We start from the raw sequence: 22,167 nt of genomic DNA, 5'->3' as shown, positions 1-22,167 counted from the left end.
TAAAATATTTTTCTTCTTATTATAAAGAAATGAAATCAGAAACCAGTAACCAGAGAGAAAACAAAGTCCCAACACACAAATAGCTACTAAATAATCTAGTAAATCTCATGGTATATTAGAAAATATTTGAAACGGAATGAAATGAAAGTATGAAGTAAGTGGGGTTGAGTGGATGAATGAAATGAAATAAAATGAAAGTATGAAATAAGTGGGGTTGTGGATTGGCAAGTTACTGAGAGGAAAATTTAGAAATTAATTGAAAAAATGCAAATAACAAAAGCTTTATATTTAACTGGGTTAACTGTGCTTGTAGGTGTCATAGATCTAGTAACAAGAGAAGCATTAATAGATAATCTCTTAACAGTGATAAATAGTTCTTTTTCTAAGGGGATAGAGTTGTTCTCACACAAAATTAACATACTTTACAGATATATAAAACACAAATTGACAGACCACCTGAAAGGAATCAACAAATTCACCATAAATGCGGGAGAGTTTGTTGGAAGTTTTAGTTCATTGTAGATTAAACTACTAATTAGGGAGCTGTAGAAAAATTTTCTCAATTTTTCTCAAAATTTTCTCAACACGTACTATATAGAACTCTGTATGAGGCAGAGCAGTGTATCTTTTTTTTTTTTTTTTGGTCACACCCAGTGATACACAGGGGTTATTCCAGGTTCATGCACTCAGGAATTACTCCTGGCTGTGCTCAGGGGACCATATGGGATGCTGGGAATCGAACCCGAGTTGGGCTGTGTGCAAGGCAAACACCCTACCCACTGTGCTATCACTCCAGCCCCAAGAGCAGTGTATCTTTAAAAAAATATTTTGAGAGTATAATGTTAACAGTATTGAGATACTGTTAAAAATGATTTCTCTTGCATATAATTTCAATACCACAGCCATCCCAGTGTTCCTACCTCCCAGAATTTCAGTGCCCCTCCTCTCTCTTTTTTAATCATATTACCACCCCCCCACACACACACTCTCACACTACCTACTCAGTTGTGTCAGTCAGTTCTCATGTTGCCTTTGTACCTTTGCTGCTATTTGACTGTGTATCTTTAAGTCCCACATGTCAGAGAGATCGTTCAGTACCTATCCCTTCCCTTCTGACTGACTTCACTCAGCATGCTAGCCTCTAGTGTCATCCATTTACGCAAAAGACTTCACAAGCATACATGAGAAATTGTAAGAAAACTGAATAGAGAATTGACAAACTGGCCTAATCCATTTGCCTGCGTTTCTAGGAATAAAGTCACTTGGAGCACAACTGTGCCTTTTGTGTTGTTTGTGGCAGTTTTTACAGAACTTAGTAATTGTAAACAGATATATGACTTACAAAGCCTCCACTACATACTGCCTGGTCTTTTATAGAAAAGATTTTCTGGGCCCAAGAGATTGCCCAGTGACTGGGGGCACTGCCTTGCTTGCTCAGGGATCTGCGTTCAGTCTTGGCACTTTATAACTTCCAGACCACTGGGTGTAGCCATTTTAATCTCCTTTGGGTATCACTTCGAGTGCTTCCTAAACTTCGTGAGGTCTCCTCCTCTTGCCCCTCCTCCAAAACAGGTGTTTTGTTTGTTTGTTTGTTTTAAGGTTTTATTTTAGACACTGTGGCTTACAGTACTGTTAATGATAGGGCTTTATGCATAGCTCAGTCTAGCAGCACACCCTCCTCCAGGGCATTCCATTTCTCTCCATCATCATCCCGTGTCCCCTCCCCTCCTGACCCTTCTGCCTTTCCACATGGTAAGCTTCCTACTGAAGACAAGTTCTCGGTTTCTTTTTCTTTTGGGTATTTTTTATACCCCGTTTTTTTTTCTTCTTTATATTCTATATATGAGACAAATTATTCTGTGTCACCCTCTCTTTCTGTCTGGCTTCACTCAGCATGATATTCTCCAAACCCATGATTTCTTCTTCTAGCTGAGTGGTATTCCATTGTGTAGATATACTATAGTTTTTTTAACCAGTCATCTGTTCTTGCTTGGGCTATTTCCAGATTTTGGTTATTGTGAACAGTGCTCCGATGAATGTAGGAGTACAGGTGTCTTTTTTGAATAGATTTTTTTAAAATTTTTTGGCTCTTGGAGTAGAAACCCAAATTTGGAATTGCTGGGTCATAGAAGTTCAATTCTTAGTTTTTTGAGAAGTGTCCATATTTTTTTCTAAAAAGTCTGGATGAGTCAGTATTTCCACGAGCAGTGAATAAGGGTCCCTTTTTTTCCCCACATTCAAGCCAGCCAATGCTAGTTATTTTTATTCTTTGTGATGTTTGCTGGTCTCACTGATATGTGGTGATCTTGTTGTTGTTTTGATTTGTATTTTCCTGCTAGGTGATGTAGAGCATTATTTTATATACCTTTTGGCTATCTGTGTCTTTTTTGAGGAAGTTTCTGTTCATGAATGAACACAGTTGATCTGGGATCCATCATTGTCACTATGTATAGTCCCCAAAGCCTAGAGCACAGAGCCAGGAATAAGCCCTAAGCACATCAGGGTATGGCTCAAAAACAAAAGTACCCTTATTCTGTACACAAGTATTTCAAAATTTTTTACTCTCAGTAAAAATTTCACAATTTTTTACTACAATGCAGTTAAATGATAAGAAGGGCTTAAACACAAGATTCTTATTCATTTGGAAGTTACTTTAAGTAAATCTTCAAAGAAAAAATCAAGCTGGAAATTAAAACATCTTTAGAACTTAGTCATAATTGCAATAATGCACACAAAACTTACAAAACGGTGTGTAATACTTTGTGGAAATTTGGCAGTTTTAAATAGTCATATTAGAAAAAGAAAATTAATGAGCTAACTATTTTATTGAAGAAGTTAGAATAGAAAAATATATCTAAACATAGTCTTCTTCCTGCCATACTATTTCTTTCTTTTTTTCTTTTTTTTTTATTTAAGTGAAACACCATGAGGTACAGTTGTAGACTTACAAACTTTTGTGCTTGGGTTTCAGTTATACAATGATCAAGTACCCATTCCTCCACCAGTGCCCATTCTCTACCTCCAGTGCTCCCAGTATCCCTCCCACCCCCCATCCCCCCATCCCACTCTGCCTCTGTGGCAGGGCACTCCCTTTTGTTCGCTCTCTCCTTTTGGGTGCTGTGGTTTGCAAAAGAGACATTGGGTGGCAGTCATGTTCGGTCTATACTTTCAGTGTGCCATATTATTTCTTGCATAGGAGAGTTGTTTTTAGGTCACAATCACAACAATCACAACCATCTTGTTATTTGACGATTGCCTCGAGCAGGCCCCAGTAACATCTCCTTCGTCCTAGCCCTGAGATTTTTTTAAAAAGTGCCATATTCAAGGCTCTTTCATAGTTAGGAAAATGAGACCCTTCATTGTTACTGGTATTTGGCATATTGGGTACGCCATGGGGACTTTGCCAGACTCTGCCGTGTGGGTGGGTTACATTCGATAGCCTGCCAGGTTGTCCACAGTAGGAATGAGATAGTAAGATGTCCGGGAGCTGGGTTTTATAGTCTCTGATTCTTGGCCATTGATGGGATTACATGGCGCCAGGGGGCCAGTTGGTGGGTGTGACCCCCGCCTACTGGAATTTGGAGGATCTGGGTGGAGGATGCTCAGCCCCGATCCGAGCAGACTTGGAGATCTCAGCCCCGGGACCCGCGTGCCTTTGTTCCTCTGCCGGTACCTTCATGTGTGCGGAGAGTGGTCTCAGCATGGTGGTGGCTGGTCCTGGAGGTCTTCCGCTGCCGGAGCCCTGGTCGGGGCGGGGAGGAAAACTCAACCCGCTCCCCTCCAAGGGACCCGCCCCGGCAAGGACAGCCAAGTGCGAGGGCAGGAGATTCTGCACTGTTCTCTTCTGGGAGCTGGGTTTTATAGTCTCTGAGTCTTGGCCGTTGATGGGATTACACGGTGCCAGGAGGCCAGTTGGTGGGTGTGACCCCTGCCTACTGGAATTACTGGAATGTTTTTAGGTAAAAAATATTTTTATACAAATCTTTTCTTCTACTAAAACTGAGCACAAATGCCTAAAATTTATAAATATTGATCAAGGGGGGCTATTTTAGCTGGTACCCTGCTCTGATTCTATGCTTGTTTGAAATTTTCTCTTCCTCCATGTTCTCATGTGCCGACTTTCTTGTTATAGGGTACTACTCGCACAACCACTGTAGCTCTGTAGCACTGTCCTCCCGTTGTTTATCGATTTGCTTGAGCAAGCACAAGTAACGTCTCACAACAAATTGTGAGACTTGTTACCATTTTGGGCATTATTGAATACGTCACAGGGAGCATGCCAGGCTTTGCCCTGAGGGCAAGATATTCTCTAGCTTGCTGGGCTCTCCGAGAGGGGCAAAGGAATCCAATCTAGGTCAACCATGGCCGCGTGCAAGGCAAAGGCCTTACCCACTGTTTTATCACTCCAGTGCGGCCTATCCGGGTTCGATTCCTTTGCCCCTCTTGGAGAGCCCAGCAAGCTACCAAGAGTATTTTGCCTGCATGGCAAAGCCTAGCAAGCTCCTTGTGACGTATTTAGTGTGCCAAATAAACAGTAACAAGTCTTGCACAACTGTCCTCCCGTTGTTCATCGATTTGCTCGAGTGGGCCCAGTAACGTCTCCATTGGAGAATTTGTTGTTACTGTGTTTGGCATATCGAATGCATCATGGGAAGCTTGCCAGGCTTTGCCATGTGGGTGAGATCTCTCGGTAGCTTGCCGGGCTCTCCGAGAGGGGCGGAGGAATCGAACCTGGGTCGGCCATGTTGACTGCATGTAAGGCAAACGCCCTACCATTGTGCTGTCGCTCCAGCCCTAATCAACAAAATATGCCCATTAAGTAGTATAGTGTGTATTTCATATTTCATATATTTCACTTGCTTTTGGATGTGATCTTTTTTAATATTTTGTAGTTTCTGAAGTAGTTGCAATGTGTGTGTGTATGTGTGTGTATTCCTCCCCAAGGATGCTGTTTTGGGCTGGGATTCACTGCCTCCTCTTCTCAGCCTGTCTGTATAGACTTGATGATTAGGTGCTTGAGCAGTGATATAGTGTTTTTGGGCGCTGAGGTTCTAGGAACCTCAGGGTGTTCAGAAGCCATGAGTTCTGTACTCGGTGCTCAGGGGCCATGCGATGCTGGGATGGAACAGAATCTTCCTCAAAAAAAGACACGGATAGCCAAGTGGTATATAAAATAATGCTCTACATCACGTATAAGGGAAATACAAATCCATGCAAGATATCACCGCACACCAGTGAGACTGGCAAATATCACAAAGACTAAAAATAACTATTCAGTTGTTTCTGAAGCTTGGTGCTTGGACTCAGAATCCTTCTTTAGAGAAGGGATCACTGAGTCAATGATGGTTGGAGGGATAGCTCGGGATGGGAGATGTGTGCTGAAAGTAGATAAAGGACCAAACAGGATGACCTCTCACTATCTGTATTGCAGACCATAATACCTGTAAGTAGGGAGAGAATAAAAGGGAAATTGTCTGCCATAGAGGCAGGGAGAGGAGTGGGGCAGAGAGGGGAGGGACACTTGGGACATTGGTGGCAGAAAATTTACACTGCTGGAGGGAAGGGTGTTTGGTCATTGTATGACTGAAACTCAAACAGGAACGTTTTGTAACTGTAGCTCATAGTGATTTAATAAAAAATAAAAATAAAAAATCCTTCTTATATATTGTTTTTATTTAGATTAAATCCTTGCCTTGCAATTGATGATACAGAGGAGACTCTACAGGACTTTGGTCCACAAGCATTCCAGTTATTATCTGCTGTGAACATTTTAGGAGAAAAATTTGGAATTGGGGTTCCAATTTTGTTTCTCCGAGGATCTGTAAGTATATCCATAAATCAAAGATTAGCTGTATTATGATGATAGCTTTGGTTTTACTTCCGAAGAACTCTAGGCAAAGAGAGCTTAAGTTTCAGCTAAGCTCTGTGTTCATTGCTTTTGATAAATTCTGTATGTACTTCATATGGAGTTCTGTTTCCATGTTCCTAATGGATTCAGCCCAGTCCCAGAATGCTTCCAATCTGGAAGCATTGTATTAGCTTATTATTTTGCTGTTGGATGAATGAATCCCCAGACTGATTTTCTGAGGATAATTAAAAATTAACTTTCATTGTTGAGGATCAAGTGGAACAAAATTGTACTTTTTGGTACCCTGAAATATAATGAGCTTTTGAGCAAAAATTTTAATTTCAGTGATGATATGCAAATATTTATGTCCAATAAAATTTATTTGTAGTTTTTTTGTAAAATTTTAATTTTAGTGATTATTTGAGAATAAGTTCCGTAATAATATTTGAAGTATTTTTTCTTTATTATTGTAACATTTCTTATAAGTCTTTTTAAACTATAAAAATAGATTTTTGCTTTAGTAATGAACAATCAGCTCAGCTACTATTTTGAGTGACTGGGGTGTCTGTCACTCAGAGTTGTGGGTACAAATATGAATAAGTCATGATCTTTAAAGTCAGAGTTTTTCCAACAATGAGATATCATCTCATACTACAGAGACTGGCAGATGTAAAAAAGAGCAAGAACAGTCAGTACTGGCATGGACCTCGGGAGAAAGTGACTCACTTTCACTGTGGGAATGCTGACTGGTCCAGCCTTTCTGAAAAACAATATGGACAGTCCTTAAAAAAGTAGAAATTCAGCTACTATATGACCCTGCAATACCACTTTTGGGAATATCTCTCAATGGTGCTAAAAAAGCACAGTAGAAATGACATCTGCCCCTGTATGTTCATTGCAGCATTGTTCACAATAGCCAGAATCTGAAAACAACCCAAGTGCCCAAGAAATGCTTAAAGAAACTTTGGTACATCTACACAATGGAATACTATTGTAGCTGTTAGGAAAGATGAAGTCATGAAATTTGCTTGTAAGTGGATGGTCATGGAGAGTGTCATGCTAAGTGAAATGATTCAGAAAGAGAGGGACAGACCTAGAACGATTGCACTCATTTGTGGAATATAAAATACCATAATATGAGATCAATACCCAAGGATGGTAGAGACAGAGCAAGGAAGATTGTTTCACAATTGGAAGCCTGCCTTATGATCTGGGACAGAAGACAGCTGGGATAGAGAAGAGATCTCTAAGTCGGTGATGGTTGGAGGGATCACTCAGGGTGGCAGATGAGATGTGTGCTAAAAGTAGACAAAGGACCAAACATGATGACCTCTCAGTATCTGTATATCAAACCATAATGCCCATAAGAAGAGTAAGAGTAAGAGGGAAACTGTCTGCCATAGAGGCAGGGGGAGGTGTGGGGGGGAGGCAGTGGTAGGGATACTGGGGACATAATGGAAAATGTGCACTGCTGGAGGGATGGGTGTTTGATCATTGTATGATTGAAACTCAAACATGAAAGCTTTGTAAGCAGAGCTCCTGGTGATTGAATAAGGAAAAAAAGTCAGTTTTTCTATAGCGATATTTTTTGTAGGGGATGGGGAAAACCCCAACAGACATGTATTTTGGGTTTTTGGTTCACACCTGACTGTGCTCAGGGATTACTCCTGGCTCCATATTTAGAGTTCACTTTCTCTAGCACTTGGGTGACCATATGTGATGCTGGGAATTGAACTGACTGTGTGCAAGGCAGATAGCACTTTGCTATCTGTCCTAGATCTCTGGTCCCTGAATATGTACTTCCTCATTTAAGTTTTTTGTAAAGTACAGCCAAATATTATATATTGGTATGAGTTGAATGAATTAAAAATAGGGCATGGAATCCTTTGCTAATAGGTATATTTGCTTCAAATGTTCTTAAAGGTTAAGGTTAAGATTCTCACTTTGAGGTAGAATTTTTAAAATAAGCATTTAGTTGTGAATACTCACATTTCATATAAATATTTTCTGAGTATTTTGTTTAGAAAGGTAGATATTGTTTATGAAATATTTTAATGAAATTTATTGAAACTTGTTAACTTTTTAGATGTTCTAATATTTTTAGAGAATTTAAATGGAATTTGAAGTTATGTCTTTAAATAATAAGTCTGAGTAGAAATTTAATAATAGAAATATTGCCTAAGGAGCTTGTTTTTAGCTGCTTTGTGTGTTACTGTGATTTTTTTTAAATAAAGATTCTGAGTTGCAGAGGATAGTTTTTTATTTCACAGATCTCAGATATAATTGAGATCTGTGAAAATTTCTTCTATTTCTGTGATCTTTAAAACTAGTGTATCCCACTTAAAAGTATAATTTATTTAAGTATTATCCTTTATTATTCTAAGGGATTTTTTTTATTTCAAAGGTCTCAAATATGATTATGATCTGTGAACATTTCTTCTATCTTTGTGATCTTTTAAACCTGTGAATCTGAGTTGAATGTATAATTTATAAAAATTATCCTTATTTAATTTGCTATAAACTAGCAATATCCAGTATCAACAAATAAGTGCAAGTGGGCTTCTAGACAAACTTGAACTGGTCACAGGAGGGATCAGGTTTCACTTATTACTTGAAAACCAGTCAGACTGCTTGTAGTGACAATCTCTTCTGGGAGTCCTCAAATTAAGAAGTTTCTTCTTTGTGAAATTTTATACTACCCTTGCTAGATAGAGGTGTAAAACTTTTTTAAAAGTACCACTTAATGAAAATTTATAGACATTGGGTTCAGTGAAAACGAGACATGTTTCTCCTCCCCCCCAATTCAGTGATCTTAGTATCTACTGGGATATTATTTAAAACATAATTGTAATTTCTTTGGGAATTTACTAAATTGTCCACCTGAACTAATTTCTGAGAAACTAATATCTTGTAGATAATTTTAATCTGTAAGATAAATAGGGAACTCTTGTAGTTTTTTAAGAGATTTTTTATGCATTTAATTTCAGCATATCTGATGCTTACACAAGATATTTTTAATTAGTATTGATGATAGAGAGCCCCTTCAGGTGGTTATTAATGGAGTTTTGAATTTGTTTTTGAAGTACAAATTTAGATTGACATTAGATAGAAATGTTGTCTAAGGAACTTTATTTTAGTTGTAAAGACTCATCACAGAAGAATTTTTAAAGACCCTATGTGAACAAGATAGGCAATTAACTTGATTTTATAGGTTAGAAAGCAGAAATTGTCATGACTTTGCATAATCAGGAGATAGTAAAGCTTCTTTTCTGATCACATCAAGATGTTGACCCTTATTGTGGTTGTAGAATTTTAACCCTTTGGTAAAAGATGCTTTGGGTTTAGTCCAGTATACAAAATCCCTTAAAATATTCAAGCTAAAGGAGAGGGTTCTCCATTTAATTTTCTAGACATATTATCATTTGATTGAAAAATACTCATAGGAAGTTTTACTCCTTTTTTTGGATCTGTTTTGTATTGTAGAACAAGTACTTCATAATAACTTTTGTAAGGCCTTAAGTGTCAGCTGTGAGCTTTTTGGTTTGTAGCTTTTTGGGGAAGTGTTAAAAAACATTCGGTAAAAACATTTGAACAGAAACTATGGACTTATTTTGGACTTTAGAAATATAAGGATTTAAAGCTTCTTGAGTTAGAGTTTATTACTTATTTTTTATGTGGTTGGATGGTGGGGGGCTGCCTTCCAAGCAGTGCTCAGGAGGCACAGGGTCAGCAGGGTATCCCAGAGATGCTTGATCACCTGACAAAGCTGAGGTGTCCGTGTGCCATGGAGCAAGCCTGGCTTGGGTACGTGCATGCTAGATTGACACCTACCTCCCTGTACTGTTTCTTTGGCCTAAATTTGTAAAAAAGTAGTCGCTAAATATGTTTTTGTGTAAGACACTGTCCTCTTTTCAGGGATAATTGAAAGCTGAAATAGATGAGACTTAGCTGGTAAGGGAGGTGTTACTTGGGAAGAAATAAGTGCCGTACAAAAATTATAAACATATATAAACTATTCTCAAGTTCTGAAGAGAGATTGTTAATAGCTAGGAAATCAGGGAAGTCTTGTGTAGTATCACTTCTGTTTTTTGGACAATATGGTAGATTTGGCCACTCAAAATTAAAATGAGGAGAGAAGAATGAGGGGACTGTTTAACAGAAAGAATGACTACAAGACTTTATAAATTTTAAAGTAGTATATTTAGATGAGCTGCACATTTTTAAAAGTTTTCTCTTTCAAATACTGATGAACAGATATTTTATTAGAAATTGCTACTTTGGATCATGTATGGCCATTTCACCTTCTTCAATCTAATTTATCTTCAGTTAGTAAGTTGAAGATATATCTATTCCTTTACATATCAATTTGATGCCCATTATTTTTCTAACCTGATATTTTGGAGGCACCAGGAAATGATCTTTAGACCATACATATGAGGCCTATAAACTACTGAGCTTTATCCTTGGCTACATCCAGCTTGGTTTTTAAAGCAAAAGAGTGAGGTGATAATTTTTCTTCTTGAGACTTAATTCCATAGAGGTACAAACTCTTTCGCCAAACAGACTATTGAACCAACCACCTTATTTCACAGTGGCTAATACAAGTCCCAGAAAATTTAATGACTTTCCCCAGGGAATATTCTTACATACTAGAATTAGGATAAGCAAGCAGCATTCCTGTCAACTTGTTCCATGCATTTTCTACTTAGGCTCTTTATATGCAATTTGATTTTTTTTTTACCTGTCAGATTGAAAGATCTAGAGATGCTAGAATAAAGGCTTGTGATTAATTCATAAGATATTAGTGTATGAAATTGGGTCCTCCTTCATAAAATAATGATCAAATCTTCTTTCATAACAGCTTTATCAGCCTCTAAGCTTTATTAGAACAATGGAGTTCTGCTCCATTGGGAGGTTAACTTAGAAAGTTAACTAGTTAACTAGGTGTTAAGCAATTAATAGAGATATTTTACTCAGAATGAGAAGTCATTAGACATTTGTTGTTGACAATGATGTATTCTGGGTTTTTTTTTTTAATGTTAAATTGATTGACTGGATTTCTAGCTGAAAAGGAATACTATTTCTAAAAAACAGAAATGCTTAGTATCAAAGAGCTGAGCTATTTCATTCTATGTTATAGTGATTGCCATGGAAACAAGGCATTGTAAATTTTTTAACACAGTACATGGTATCACAATAATTATTGATCATGAGAGAAGGGAAAGTTACTCTTTATTTAACAAAGAAATCTCATTGCTTCATCCTAGTAAATATGTTCATTTCCTTTAGGTTTTCTTTGGCTTACTAAAGGAAAGATCAGGGAAGTAAATTTCTAGTGTTCAGATTATTATTAAGTGCTTGTCAGGTAATTGAATACCTTTGGTATTAGTAGTTTGCAAGCAGTAGAATTTGCTATAACAAAGGTAAGTCCCAGGCAGATATTTTGCTATTATCTCTATATAGGCTAATGTTATTATAAGTTGCAGAGTAAATAAGTCATGGATTTTGCTTTTACATTAAGAAATACAGATTGAATTAAAGAATCATCTGTAAACTAATATGAGTTAATGTTGGGGCCTAAGCTGATATTCAGTCTTGACAACATCCCTAAAAGACAGAAAGTCTTCTCCTTGTTTGGCAGGTGAGGAAATAGAAGCACACATTAGTAACTTTTCCAGAGTTGGATCATTCTGTAGATTGGTTCTATGTATTTTAACAGCACTATAGTCATCACATCTGTGTATGTCTATATGTATGTGCGTGTAGGTGTATTTTATACTATATACTGGTGTGTGTATATGTGTGTTTATGTGTGGTAGGATAATAAAAGATTTAAACTAATTGGAGACTTGTATTCCAGGCCTAGATTGCTATTTGACATCGTTTAACCTCTGATCATTTGTAGGAGTCAGAATTACTATATAGATGAAAAAAGCTGAATGTTCCTTCTATCTCTGAAATTTTGCATTCTTTAATTTTAGTCTTTCTAACCAAATCATCCAAAAGCCAGTTAGCCACAGAGTAGTACTGATCAGAAGGGGAAGGTATTTTGTACCTGGGTGTTTCTCTTTCTTTAATCTAAGCCCTCTATTGAGGCACTGCTGCACATTCTTCTGATTTAATTTCACTTCAGCCTAAATGTTTTTGTGTGAGAATTTTACTTTATATTGGCTATTTCGCTTTCATTCACATATTCAGCATTCCAAAAGAACAAAGCAGCCACAGCATTCTCAACACTTAAATAAAACCAGTATTCTTTATTTGTTTTTGGGGGGGGATTTGTCCACTGTCTCTTCAGGGCACGATCCTGTGGGGCTTTCCTCATGAAGAGCACTGTGTCCTTCAGCTGTCTCCTGGCTCTCAGACAGAGGGTTGCTTGCAGGCTGTCTGCCGAAATTCATTTGATACATTCTTTTGTATATACTAACACTTATACCTTTATTATTGCATAATAGAATGTAGAAATAATTGACTTACATTAAGGTTGTGTGTGTTACTAAAAATTTAATATTGGAAAGTTTAGTAATCTCTTGATATACCACTTGGTAACCTTTAGATGTTATATGTTATATGTAGTACCTTGTGATAGATTCAAGGAATGAATTTTTTTAAAAACATCAATGTAATCCTAATGTATACCATTTATATTAGAAAGCCTCAAGTTACTTTATGTGATTTAAACAAAGAAATTAACTAGCTGAGACAGCACTGCATGTTAGTTCCCCATGGGTGCCACAGACTCTTCTGTGAACAAGAAGCTGTTTGGCAGTTTGAAAGTTGCCATTATAGCTCCTGAGGCCAAACTCTCTGACTAGAGAGCTGGAGCGGTTATGAAGATCTGCTTCTGCCTGCTTTGGTAACCGCCTTGTTTGAATCTGTTTACAAACTGGATGCGACTCTTGATAACAAGGAAGCTAGTGGTTGTATGGTGGGTTCTTTGCTACCAAGTCTCAAAGAAAGCAGACACCTCTATAGTTATTTATAACTGCAAAAATAGTAGAGGTTTCACTTTGTCTTCACCCTACTTGATGAATGGAGCTTAATCTTATCCAGAACTGTAGCCGAAAGTGTATTTAAGAAATAGTGTTTGTAACTTCCAAGATTCTATTAGGAGTCATAGCAGGTAGAAACTAGAATGATATTTGATTTGGAATCTGCAGTTTTTCATAAAATCCTATGTTGGTCTAATTCTGTATGTTTAAAAGTAGAATTTTGGTGCTAGAGAGAGTATACAGGGGTTAAGTTGCTTGCATTGTATACTGCTTACCACACTTTGAGCTTTGATCTGCAGCACAACATATGTTCCCCTCAGCCCTTCCAGGAGTGATCCAAGAGAATAGAGCCAAGAGTCAGCCCAGAATACAAGAGCCAAGAGTAAACCCAGAATATAAGAACCAAGAGTACTGCTTGGTGAGGCCTCAGCACCCAAATGAAAACAGACACCAAACACTGAAAATAGAATTTAAATGTGTAGAATAGGTAAAACTTGTAGCATGAGGGCAAATATATGAAAACTATAGAGTGAACCTGGAGAAGGTCATCTCCGTTAAGGGCAAGAGAATACCTTCAGTGGGCTGGCTTTCTCAACATTTCTAAACCTTGAAGGCTATGGAGGGTCTTCCGTAGGAATCCTCTCATCATTTAGAAAAAAGTTTATTTATTTCGTCAGTTTTGGGGCTGGAGAGATAGTGCCTTGGTATGTGCTTTCCGTGCCCCGTGACTGGCCCTTGTTCATTAATTCCCTGGCACTCCATTTGGTCCTGAGTCTACCAGAAGTATGAGCCCAGCCTGGCATCCTACCTGGCCCAAATCCACATCCTCCCTCTGGCCCAATTCCACATCCCTCCTCCCTACCAAATCCTCAGTTTTTCATGGACCTGCTTTTCCTCATATTTCTCAGTGCAGCAGGTAACTCAGAAATGAATGCATAAATCTTCTAACATATCGCGAACAGAAATACAGGAAAAAGAGCCTTGCACTGGAAACCCAGTTGTCCTACTCTCCCTGATTTTCAGTTAGTGGATCGTACACTTAACACCTGTGCTTCTTCCTAAGCTGTAATTGGTAACCATCACTTCCAAGGATCAGGGAATAGCTTTGTATGTGTTTCATCTCTAGTGCCACATGAGAATGGTCTCTATGTGCTCTAAGCACTAAGCCAGGAGTAGCACCCACTACCTCCAAAACCAGAAAAAAAAAATACCCACTAACTAAACAAGGCAGTTGTGTGTGTGTATGTGTGTGTGTGTGTGTGTGTTAATAAAATGTCTAAATATCAAAGATGAGATATTAGGGAACCGGAGGGAAAGTTCAGTATTTAGGGTTCTTGCCTTGTATGTGGTTGACCTGGGTTTGATCCCCAGTATCCCATATGGTCCCCTGGGAATTACCAGGAGTAATTCCTGAGTGAAGAGACAGTAGGAGGAATACCTGAGCACATCTGGGTGATACTATAAACAAACAAACAAAATATATATATATATATCTCCCCAAGCCCAGCCTGTGAATTATGTGAAATTTTCTGCTATTATTTAAGAGATAAGAGGAACATTGTTTTGATTACAAATATATTTGTTACAGTATTCAGAGTTGGCAAGATGACTCTAAATTTTTCATAGTTAAAACTGGAATTTAGGGGCTGAAGTGATAGCACAGCGGGTAGGGCATTTGCCTTGCATGCAGCCAACTGGGTTCGATTCCCAGCATCCCATATGGTCCCCCCAAGTACCACTAGGGGTGATTTCTAAGTGCAGAGCCAGAAGTAACCCCTATGCATCGCCCGGTGTGACCCAAAAAGAAAATAAAAAAACCAAAAAACTGAAATTTAGAGTCCAGGGATATTACTCCATGGTAGAGTAATTGTTTTGCTGGTCTTGCTGGTGTGCTGCCCTAGGTTTCATTTCTGGCACCTCATGATTCCCTGAGCACTGCCAGCAGAGTTGACTTGTGAGCTTTGAGTCAGAGTAGCCTCTTAGCACACGCACACGAGTGTACACAGCACACACACACACACACACACACACAGAGAACTCAAGTGAAATTACAAAATTTAGTTTTAAGTCTAAAGCATTAATGAATAATATTTTTTATTTTGCTTAAAATGTTGAATTAAATAAGCATTTTTTTCTTAAATTTTTATTAGTGAAACACCATGAGGTACAGTTGTAGACATACAAATTTTTGTGCTTGGGTTTCAGTTATACAGTGATCGAATACCCATCCCTCTACCAGTGCCCATTCTTCACCACCACCAGTCCCAGTATCCCTCCATCCCCCACCACCTCATTCCACCCTACCTCTGTGGCAGGGCATTCCCTTTTGTTATCTTTCTCCTTTTGAGTGCTGTGGTTCGCAAAAGAGACATTGAGTGCCAATCATGTTCAGTGTATAGTCTACTCTCATCACGCATTTCCCATCCTGAGAGGAACCTCCCAACACCCTTTATTTGGTTCTCCCTTCTCTATCTGAGCTGCCTTTTCCCCTAGCGTGTGCGGCTGTCCTCAAAGCCATGGAGTAATCCTCCTGGTACTTACCCCGGCTATTCTAGGATGTTAGTCTCCTATTTTGTTACTTTATGTTCCCCAGATGAATGCAATCTTTCTATGTCTATCCCTTTCTTTCTGACTCATTTCGCTTAGCATGATACTTTCCATGTAGTACCACTTGTATATGAATTTCATGACTTCGTCATTTCTAACAGCTGCATAGTACTCCATTGTGTAGATGTACCAAAGTTTCTTTAACCAGTCATCTGTTTTCGGGTACTCAGGTTTTTCCCAGATTCTAGCTATTGTAAAGAGTGCTGCAATGAACAAACAAGTGCAGATGTCACTTCGACTATACTTTTTTGCCTCTCTGGGATATATTCCCAGGAGTGGTATTGCTGGGTCAAATGGGAGCTCAATTTCTAATGTTTTGAGGATCGTCCATACTGTTTTCCAAAAGGGCTGAACCAGTCGCTTTCTCATCAGCAGTGAAGGAGAGTCCCTTTCTCGCCACATCCACGCCAACACCGATTTCTTTTGGTCTTTTGGATGTGGGCCAGTCTCTGTGGTGTGAGATGATATCTCATTGTTTTGATCTGCATCTCCCTGATGATTAATGATGTAGAGCATTTTCTCATGTGCCTTTTAGCCATTTGGATTTCTTCTTTGAGAAAGCTTCTGTTCATTTTGTTGCCCCATTTTTTTATGGGGTTGGATGTTTTCTTCTTGTGGAGTTCAACCAGTACCTTGTATATCCTTGATATCAACCCCTTGTCAGATGTGTATTTGGAGAATATCCTTTCCCATTCTGTAGACTGTCTTTGCATTTTGGTCACTGTTTCTTTGGAGGTGCAGAAGCTTCTTAGTTTAAGATAGTCCCATTTGTCTGTCTCTGTTTTCACTTGCTTGTGTGGCGTAACATCTTTCAAGTAGCTTCAATGTCATGGAGGGTTTTGCCAACTTTGTCTTCAATGTACCTTGTGGATTCCGGTCTGATGCTGAGGTCTTTAATCCATTTTGATCTTACGTTTGTACTTAGTGTTAGGGACAGATCTGAGCCCTCTTTTTTGCATGTAGCTGTCCAGTTTTGCCAGCACCATTTGTTAAAGAGGCTTTCCTTACTCCACTTCACATTTCTTGCCCCCTTATCAAAGATTAGATTATCATATGCTTGGGGGGAGATGTCAGTATATTCCACCTTGTTCCATTGCTCTGCAGCTCTGCCTTTGTTCCAGTACCATGCTGTTTTAATTATTACTGCTTTGTAGTAGAGTTTGAAGTTAGGGAGATTGATTCCTCCCTTTTTCTTTTTCCCCAGAATTGCTTTAGCTATTTGTGGGGGCTTATTGTTCATATAAATTTCAGGAGTGTTTGCTCCATTTCTTTGAAGAATGTCATGGGTATCGTAATAGGAATCACATTGAATTTGTACAGTGGTTTGAGAAGTATTGCCATTTTGACAATGTTATTTCTCCTGATCCATGAACAGGAGATATTTTTCCATTTCCTGGTGTCCTCTTTTATTTCCTGAAGTAGCATTTTGTAGTTTTCTTTGTACAGGTCCTTTACTTCCTTAATCAAGCTGATTCCTAGGTACTTGATTTTCTGGGGCACAATTGTGAACAGGATTGTTTTCTTCATGACACTTTCTTCTCTTTCACTATTTGCACATAGGAAAGCCATGGACTTTTGGGTATTGATTTTATAGCCTGCAACTTTACTATACAAGTCTATTGTTTCTAGGAGTTTCTTGGTAGCGATTTTAGGGTTCTCTAAGTATAGTATCATATCATCTGTGAATAGTGAGAGCTTGATTTCTTCCTTTCCTACCTGGATGCCCTTAATATTTTTTTTTTGTCTAATCGCTATTGCAAGTACTTCCAGTACTATATTGAACAGCAGTGGAGAGAGTGGACATAAGCATTTTTAGATGCTGATTTTTCTTCCTAATTTTAGTATTCCCAACGTCTTGAAGAAAGATATCGCAAGCACAGTTTTTTTGGCATTGGCAAAGATCAAACGGAGAGTTGGTGGAAGGCTTTATCTTATCAGCTCGTTATTGAGGGATTCTTGATAGAGGCTTCTGGACACAACAAATTTGTGAAGATTTACAAACTTACAAAAAAGGTAATGTAGAAGTCTACCTGTGTGGTTTAACTTTTCTTGCAATGTTTTAAAAGATTTCTCTTTGTGTTCATTCATTAGGGTAGAAATTGGCTTGATAAAGCCAATGCCGAGTCTGCTCGGAAACTTATCCTTCAAACTAATGAAGAATTATGTTCATCGAGGCATCTACAAAGGTTCTTTTTTATATATTTTTTGTTTAAATGATTTTGTTTATGCAAATTGTAGGTACTACATAGGTAAAATGTGTCAAAAGATTTGTTTGAACTCCTCTTTCATCCATTTGGACTAGGGATCAGTGGGAGAAAGATAAATTCTAGAACACTTTCTTCTTTAATAGCAGGTGGTTGAGTAGAGTATTTAGAAAGTGACTTTCTCACTGACCTAGGATACAGCAAAGAGAGCATTGTTGATTACCATACCACATTTCTTCCTCACACCATTTCGTCCTTATATGGAAAAGAAATGGTGGGAAGGGAATAACTTATTACTCGTTATTAATGCCTTCATATATATTATAGATCTTTTATTAATCTTTTAACTTAAACTTTCCAAAGTTTTTCCTGGGGAAAATTTTGTTTCATTTTAAAAAATCAAGAGTTCTAAAAGAATAATTTAATCTCCGCTGCCTCTGTGAGAGCATAGGTATGATGATTCATGAAGTACATAATTGCATTTTAACATTTGAGATAATTTAATTTTATTGTTTTTCAGTTCTAAAACTGTGTCTTCAGGCAGTCGCAGTCAACAGTATTTCTCTAGACAAGAACCAATTGAATTAAGTGCAGAGAGGAAGGTATGTTTTTATTAAAGGGACAGTTCTTATTTATTTTATTCTTTATTGATGCAGTTCCTGTTTAAAATTATTAGATTATAATTTCCCTTCAGTTAAAGAGGAAAATTCTATAGATAGCAAAACAAAATTTAGAGGAAAAAGTGATAGGATGGCATTAAGTTTGCAGTGCATAATTTCTGGGGTTAATAGAACAGAAGTATTTGAGAAGGTAACTTATTAATATTCTTTAAGAATTTATTAAAAACTATTTGGTTTGCATGTTATAACCTTTATAGTTGATAAGAAAAATATGCCCAATTGCTGTTTTCATGAAAGTTATATGTATGTGTGTGCCTGTTTTATATGTGCACACACACAATAAACAAATGTATGCATACACAGACACTAATACTTTGCATTGCCATCTTTATTAACTATTGTAGATTAAAATATTACCCACAGGCTGACTAGAATAGTGGGGTAAAGGGCAAATGTGTTGAATTAAATTTTCTTGTGAACTTTTTTTCTGCTTTATTAAAGTATGCAGAAAATAATTGAATCATTTTAACTTTGGCTTTTGTTGTCTCAGTGCATTCTTACAGTCATATATTCTCTATAGATTTGGAAGGGATATTACATTGGGTTACGTTTCTAATGACCTTTAAAATACTAGAAATCAGTTATTTAAGAGCTTATTGCCAGGTGATTTACTTGATTTGGTTAAGTCAGAAGAAAATACATGTCAGCTTTTATATCATATTGTCTTTTTGTATGTTTAAAAACAGTCTAACTTGGAGAAGGTTTATTCTTACAAAACAGTTGATAAGATGTCTCCTGGGAAAAACAGTCCTAAAAAAAGGTACAGAGTTCAATATTTTAATTTTCTATACTTTATCTTTTTTTTTCTCCTTTTCTAAAAATTCTTAAAAGTTGTTGGGCCATTTCATTGACGTAAAGAAATGAAGGTTGAAGTTTGAGTTTCTAAACATTTATCAAATGATTTCACTCATAAAGAAACAAGGCAGGGGAGTAGACAAAGCCCAGTGGAAGCAAATCCTTCAAGACTGGTGGAAGAAATGAGGTTGCCTAAGAGGAGGAAAGTGGGGGACTAAAATGGGGAGGGGCCGAATCAACTTGGGTTTTGGCACTTGGGAGGTGGAGGTGGGTGTGCTGTGGTAACATACATTTTGAAGAGGTGTGAAATTGTACACTTGAAAACATGTCTCATAAACCAGTGTTAGCTCAGTGAAAAACAGAAATAGCCTGGGAGATGTCACAGTGGCTTAAAACACTTACCAGCAAGTGCAGGTCCTTTGGTTCAAACCCTAATGCTGCCCACATGCATTGAGGCCATCTAAACAGCTTTGCTGTTAAGTACCCTTTAAAAGAAAGGGGTCTGGGGGTTGGAGAGAGAGCACAGGGGTCAGAGCATGCTCAGGGACTCTGGTTCTGTTGCTGGCAATGCATGGACCCCTGTGTAGCTCTGGAAGCGCCCAGGCTCTGTGAGGTGGCCCTGGCAACCAGCCATTGCCACTGGGCCAGTGCTGCATCCGTGGGCCCCAGTGTTAAACCATCTGTAGGCTGACTAGGACTGGGAGGTGTAGCCCCAGACTCCCTGAGCATTGCCTGGAAGGTTCAAGAAGGTCATTGTATAATTGAAACCCAAGCACAAAAATTTATAAGTCTACAACTGTACCTCATGGTGTCTCACTAAAGTAAAGTAAGTAAAGTAAAGGCCCTCCCGTTGATCATCGATTTGCTCGAGCGGGCCCAGTAACGTCTCCATTGGAGACTTTGTTGTTACTGTGTCTGGCATATCCAATACGCTCAGTAGCTTGCCGGGCTCTCCGAGAGGGGCGGAGGAATCGAACTCGGGTCGGCCATGTTGGCTGCGTGCAAGGCAAACGCCCTACCCGCTGTGCTATCGCTCCAGCCCTTGGTGTCTCACTAATAAAAATTTAAGAATTTAAAATAAAAAAAATTCAAAAAATTTAAAAAATTTAAATTCTTTTTTAAAATTTAAAAAAGAATTTAAAATAAAAAAAAAAGAAGGTGGTTCTGTGACTTTATTTCTTTACATTTGAGGTTTGTGGCTATATCCAGCAGTGCTTAGGGACTTTTTCTGACTGTGCTTAGGAGTCATATTCCTGGTAGTGTGGTGCCGGGATTGAACCAGGGTTAACTGCTTGAAAAGTAAGAGCTTTAGCCCCTGCACTATCTCTTTAGTCTCCTGGCTCAGTGGCTTTAAAAACTGCTCAGGGCAAGTGTGGCTCTGGGTTTACACATGCCTCTACATGTGCTAGAGTGATCCTGTCATCCCCACTGTCAGGGAATCCCTGGTAAGGAAGAAATAAAATAGGAAACAAAAGCAAAAGCACGAGCTTTCAGTGTTAAAATTATTAAAGCAGTTGTATAAAATAATAGTATTAACGTTACTTTGCTAACGTAACTATTGGGTATTTTTGTCCACCTGACTTTATGCCAAATAGTAAGCATTTTACAAATAACCTATTTATCTGTAATTAACTATTATTTACTGCCATTTTGCTATTGAAGAGACCAAGGGTTAAGAAGTTTATTCATTTAAGAGCAACAACTAATAGCTGAGTTGGCTTTCAAATAGTATTGTAGATTTTTAACGTCTAAATACTAATTATGTATGAAATATATATTTTTGCTTTATAAGAGTCTATGGCAATATAAAATGGTAGATTAACTTTGGTAAGGAATAAAGGTAATACACAGATCGCTCTTTTAAGTTGAATAATTGACTTGTGTGTGAAGACTGTTTAGAATTATGGAAGGTCTTTAATAATACATGACAGTCTGTTGTTTCATGGTTAAAATATTTCCAGTTATCTCTGGTGATACTCATTATATTTATTTTGAAATTCTCTGTACTTAAATCAGGATTTATAGGCATAACATTTAAGGTGTTTTCCACATAAATTTCTCCTTCACTGGTATGTTATCCAGAATTTTGTCAGTATAAATGATACTAAAGTTTCTTTGAAAAATATTTTAAAGTACCATTTTGCAGATGGCATACTAGTATAGAGCTCCAGAAATAGTTTTGATTTTAGTCCATACCCGTGGTGTCCAGGGATTACTCTGGCTCTATGCTCAGTGATTGTTTCTGGTGCCAGACAGGTGCCCTACCCATGGTACTGTTGCCTTGTCCCCCAGGTTTTGGAGAAAATTGTGAATAATTCACCCCATGAGTGAATCCTTGTAAGAATTAAGCACACTAAAGGGTGTGTGTTCGCAAGGTCTGGAGGCAGCTCTCTCTCACCTCCCTCATACGGTGCCCTTGAGCTTCTGTGTATGGACTAAACCAGGACAGCTGTTGGCGATGGGCAGATGAAGGAAGAACCAGGGCCATGCTGGTTGATGATTAGTTGCCATTTATTCAATCTCTAGTCTTCCTTCCTTGCCCCTCATTCCTCCATCCCTGCTCTCTGGATTCAACCTCCTCTTCTCTAGTCTCCTCACCCCTACTTGTGTCTCTTCTTCATTTGCCCTCTGGGCCCAGTCTGGTAGCAAAATCAACATAAGAAAGCCCTTCCAGGGCACACCAGGTTCAAAGGAAACACCACCTTAGAAGCATACCAAAGCCCTTCCTGACTGCCAGGGCAAAATACCACTTATCTCCTTTCCTTAGTCCAAAAAATCAACATCTGAATAACATCTTAATACTTGTTACTTTTGTATGGACTCAGTAAAAGATAACATTTTGTGGCTTGTAGGGCAGCTCTCCTGGGAACATCTTGCCACAGACTCAGACTACAGCACTCAGGCCAGATTAATCATTCCTAACCCTAGCAGGGTCCAAATCTAGTTACTACTTTTTGGATCATGACAGTATTTGTCCATGACCAAACTCTTAACATAAGTGAAGCGCGAGCATGTGCGGCTGGCCTGTAAGCCATGGAGTG

General features: G+C 38.2%; 1 protein-coding gene across 1 annotated transcript in view; it reads left to right on the top strand.

The window, feature by feature from the left end:
- Positions 1-22,167, top strand: part of WRN (WRN RecQ like helicase) — a 199,509-nt gene that overhangs the window by 144,693 nt on the left and 32,649 nt on the right. The window contains exons 25-29 of the mRNA XM_056116631.1: positions 5,680-5,821; positions 17,290-17,460; positions 17,539-17,633; positions 18,172-18,253; positions 19,018-19,091. Coding sequence (XP_055972606.1) covers positions 5,680-5,821; positions 17,290-17,460; positions 17,539-17,633; positions 18,172-18,253; positions 19,018-19,091 — 564 coding nt within the window. The remainder of the gene's footprint in view (positions 1-5,679; positions 5,822-17,289; positions 17,461-17,538; positions 17,634-18,171; positions 18,254-19,017; positions 19,092-22,167) is intronic.

Source organism: Sorex fumeus, unplaced genomic scaffold (assembly GCF_029834395.1).
Source record: "Sorex fumeus unplaced genomic scaffold, SorFum_2.1 ptg000033l, whole genome shotgun sequence".
In the NCBI taxonomy this organism is placed as follows: Eukaryota; Metazoa; Chordata; class Mammalia; order Eulipotyphla; family Soricidae; genus Sorex; species Sorex fumeus.
This window is presented reverse-complemented; position numbering and strand designations above follow the sequence as displayed.